Source organism: Egretta garzetta, unplaced genomic scaffold (assembly GCF_000687185.1).
Source record: "Egretta garzetta isolate BGI_Z169 unplaced genomic scaffold, ASM68718v1 scaffold265, whole genome shotgun sequence".
Lineage (NCBI taxonomy): Eukaryota > Metazoa > Chordata > Aves > Pelecaniformes > Ardeidae > Egretta > Egretta garzetta.
The window spans coordinates 1-1,012 of NW_009259789.1; the positions used below are offsets into that span (position 1 = coordinate 1).

General features: G+C 62.5%; 1 protein-coding gene across 1 annotated transcript in view; it reads right to left on the reverse strand.

Moving 5' to 3' along the window:
* Positions 1 to 528: 528 nt before the first annotated feature.
* MAVS (mitochondrial antiviral signaling protein) overlaps positions 529 to 1,012 on the reverse strand; it is a gene marked incomplete at its 3' end in the record, with an annotated part of 2,177 nt that continues 1,693 nt past the window's right edge. Inside the window, exon 4 of the mRNA XM_035895049.1 lies at positions 529 to 1,007. Coding sequence (XP_035750942.1) covers positions 529 to 1,007 — 479 coding nt within the window. The remainder of the gene's footprint in view (positions 1,008 to 1,012) is intronic.

A 1,012-nucleotide genomic window follows, 5' to 3' on the forward strand; every position in this document is an offset into this window, starting at 1 on the left:
GCTGAGGAGGTCGCACGGGAAGCAGGACCCAGCACTGCTGGCCCTCTGCCACGGCACCAGCCCAGCCAGCACCCCCAATCTGCTCCTCCCTTTGGGAGCGGGGTGGCCCCAGGCTGCTGGAAAGGGGATGCAGACATTTAAACGGGGTGGTTTTACATTGGAAATGAAGCAAGTGCCTCTGCCGAGTCCTGGTTGTTGTCCCAAAATACAGCTAGCAACAACTGCAATAACTGGAGGGGAAACCAGGGGAAAACAAGCAGCCAGGCTGGATTTCTGCACAACCCAACCTCCCTCCCTTCCTGGAGGAGGTCGCTGTGGCCCAGGAGATGGGAGAGGAGATGGGTAACAATAGCACAGAGCTGTTCTCTTACACCTCCATGAGGGCAGACGGGCCATGAAGGCAGACACAACCTCATGCTGTCCTGTACCAACAGCCACAGCTACCACGGTTCTTTGGGAGGGTCCCCACGGCCACCCGGCAGGGCCCTACCCCACACCCACACCTTCTCTGCCACTTTCCATCCTCACCATCAAGCAGGACAGGCATCCGTCAACCCTGCTCCCCGTCAGCAGGCTGCCTGCACAGACCTGCCGAGAAGGAAACCCACCTCTATCTCCTCTGCCCTCTCGCACCATCCCGGCCCGCTTCTGCTCCGCATCGAACTGCTGCTGTATGAGGAGGGGGCTGCGCACATCCACGTAGCTGCCCGGGGGCTCGCTGTCCTCGGAGCCGGGCACAGCCTGTTTTTTCGGTGGCGAGTCGGGGGGCTGCGTCCCCCCACTGCGAGCGGTTTCCTCCAGCCTCGTGGGCAACTCAGTGGAGACATAGAAATCCTCTTCGGGCTCTCTCCTAGGCTGCTCGGGGCTGCGAGCACTGCCCGCATCCCTCGGCGGAAGAGACCTGCCCAGACCGAAGCCCGGTGCGCCACGGTGCAGGTGATTGGCGTTGCCAAAACACCCGTTGTCCACACACACCGGGTGCTGCCGGTGGCTCAGCCCGTCCCCGCCCCGC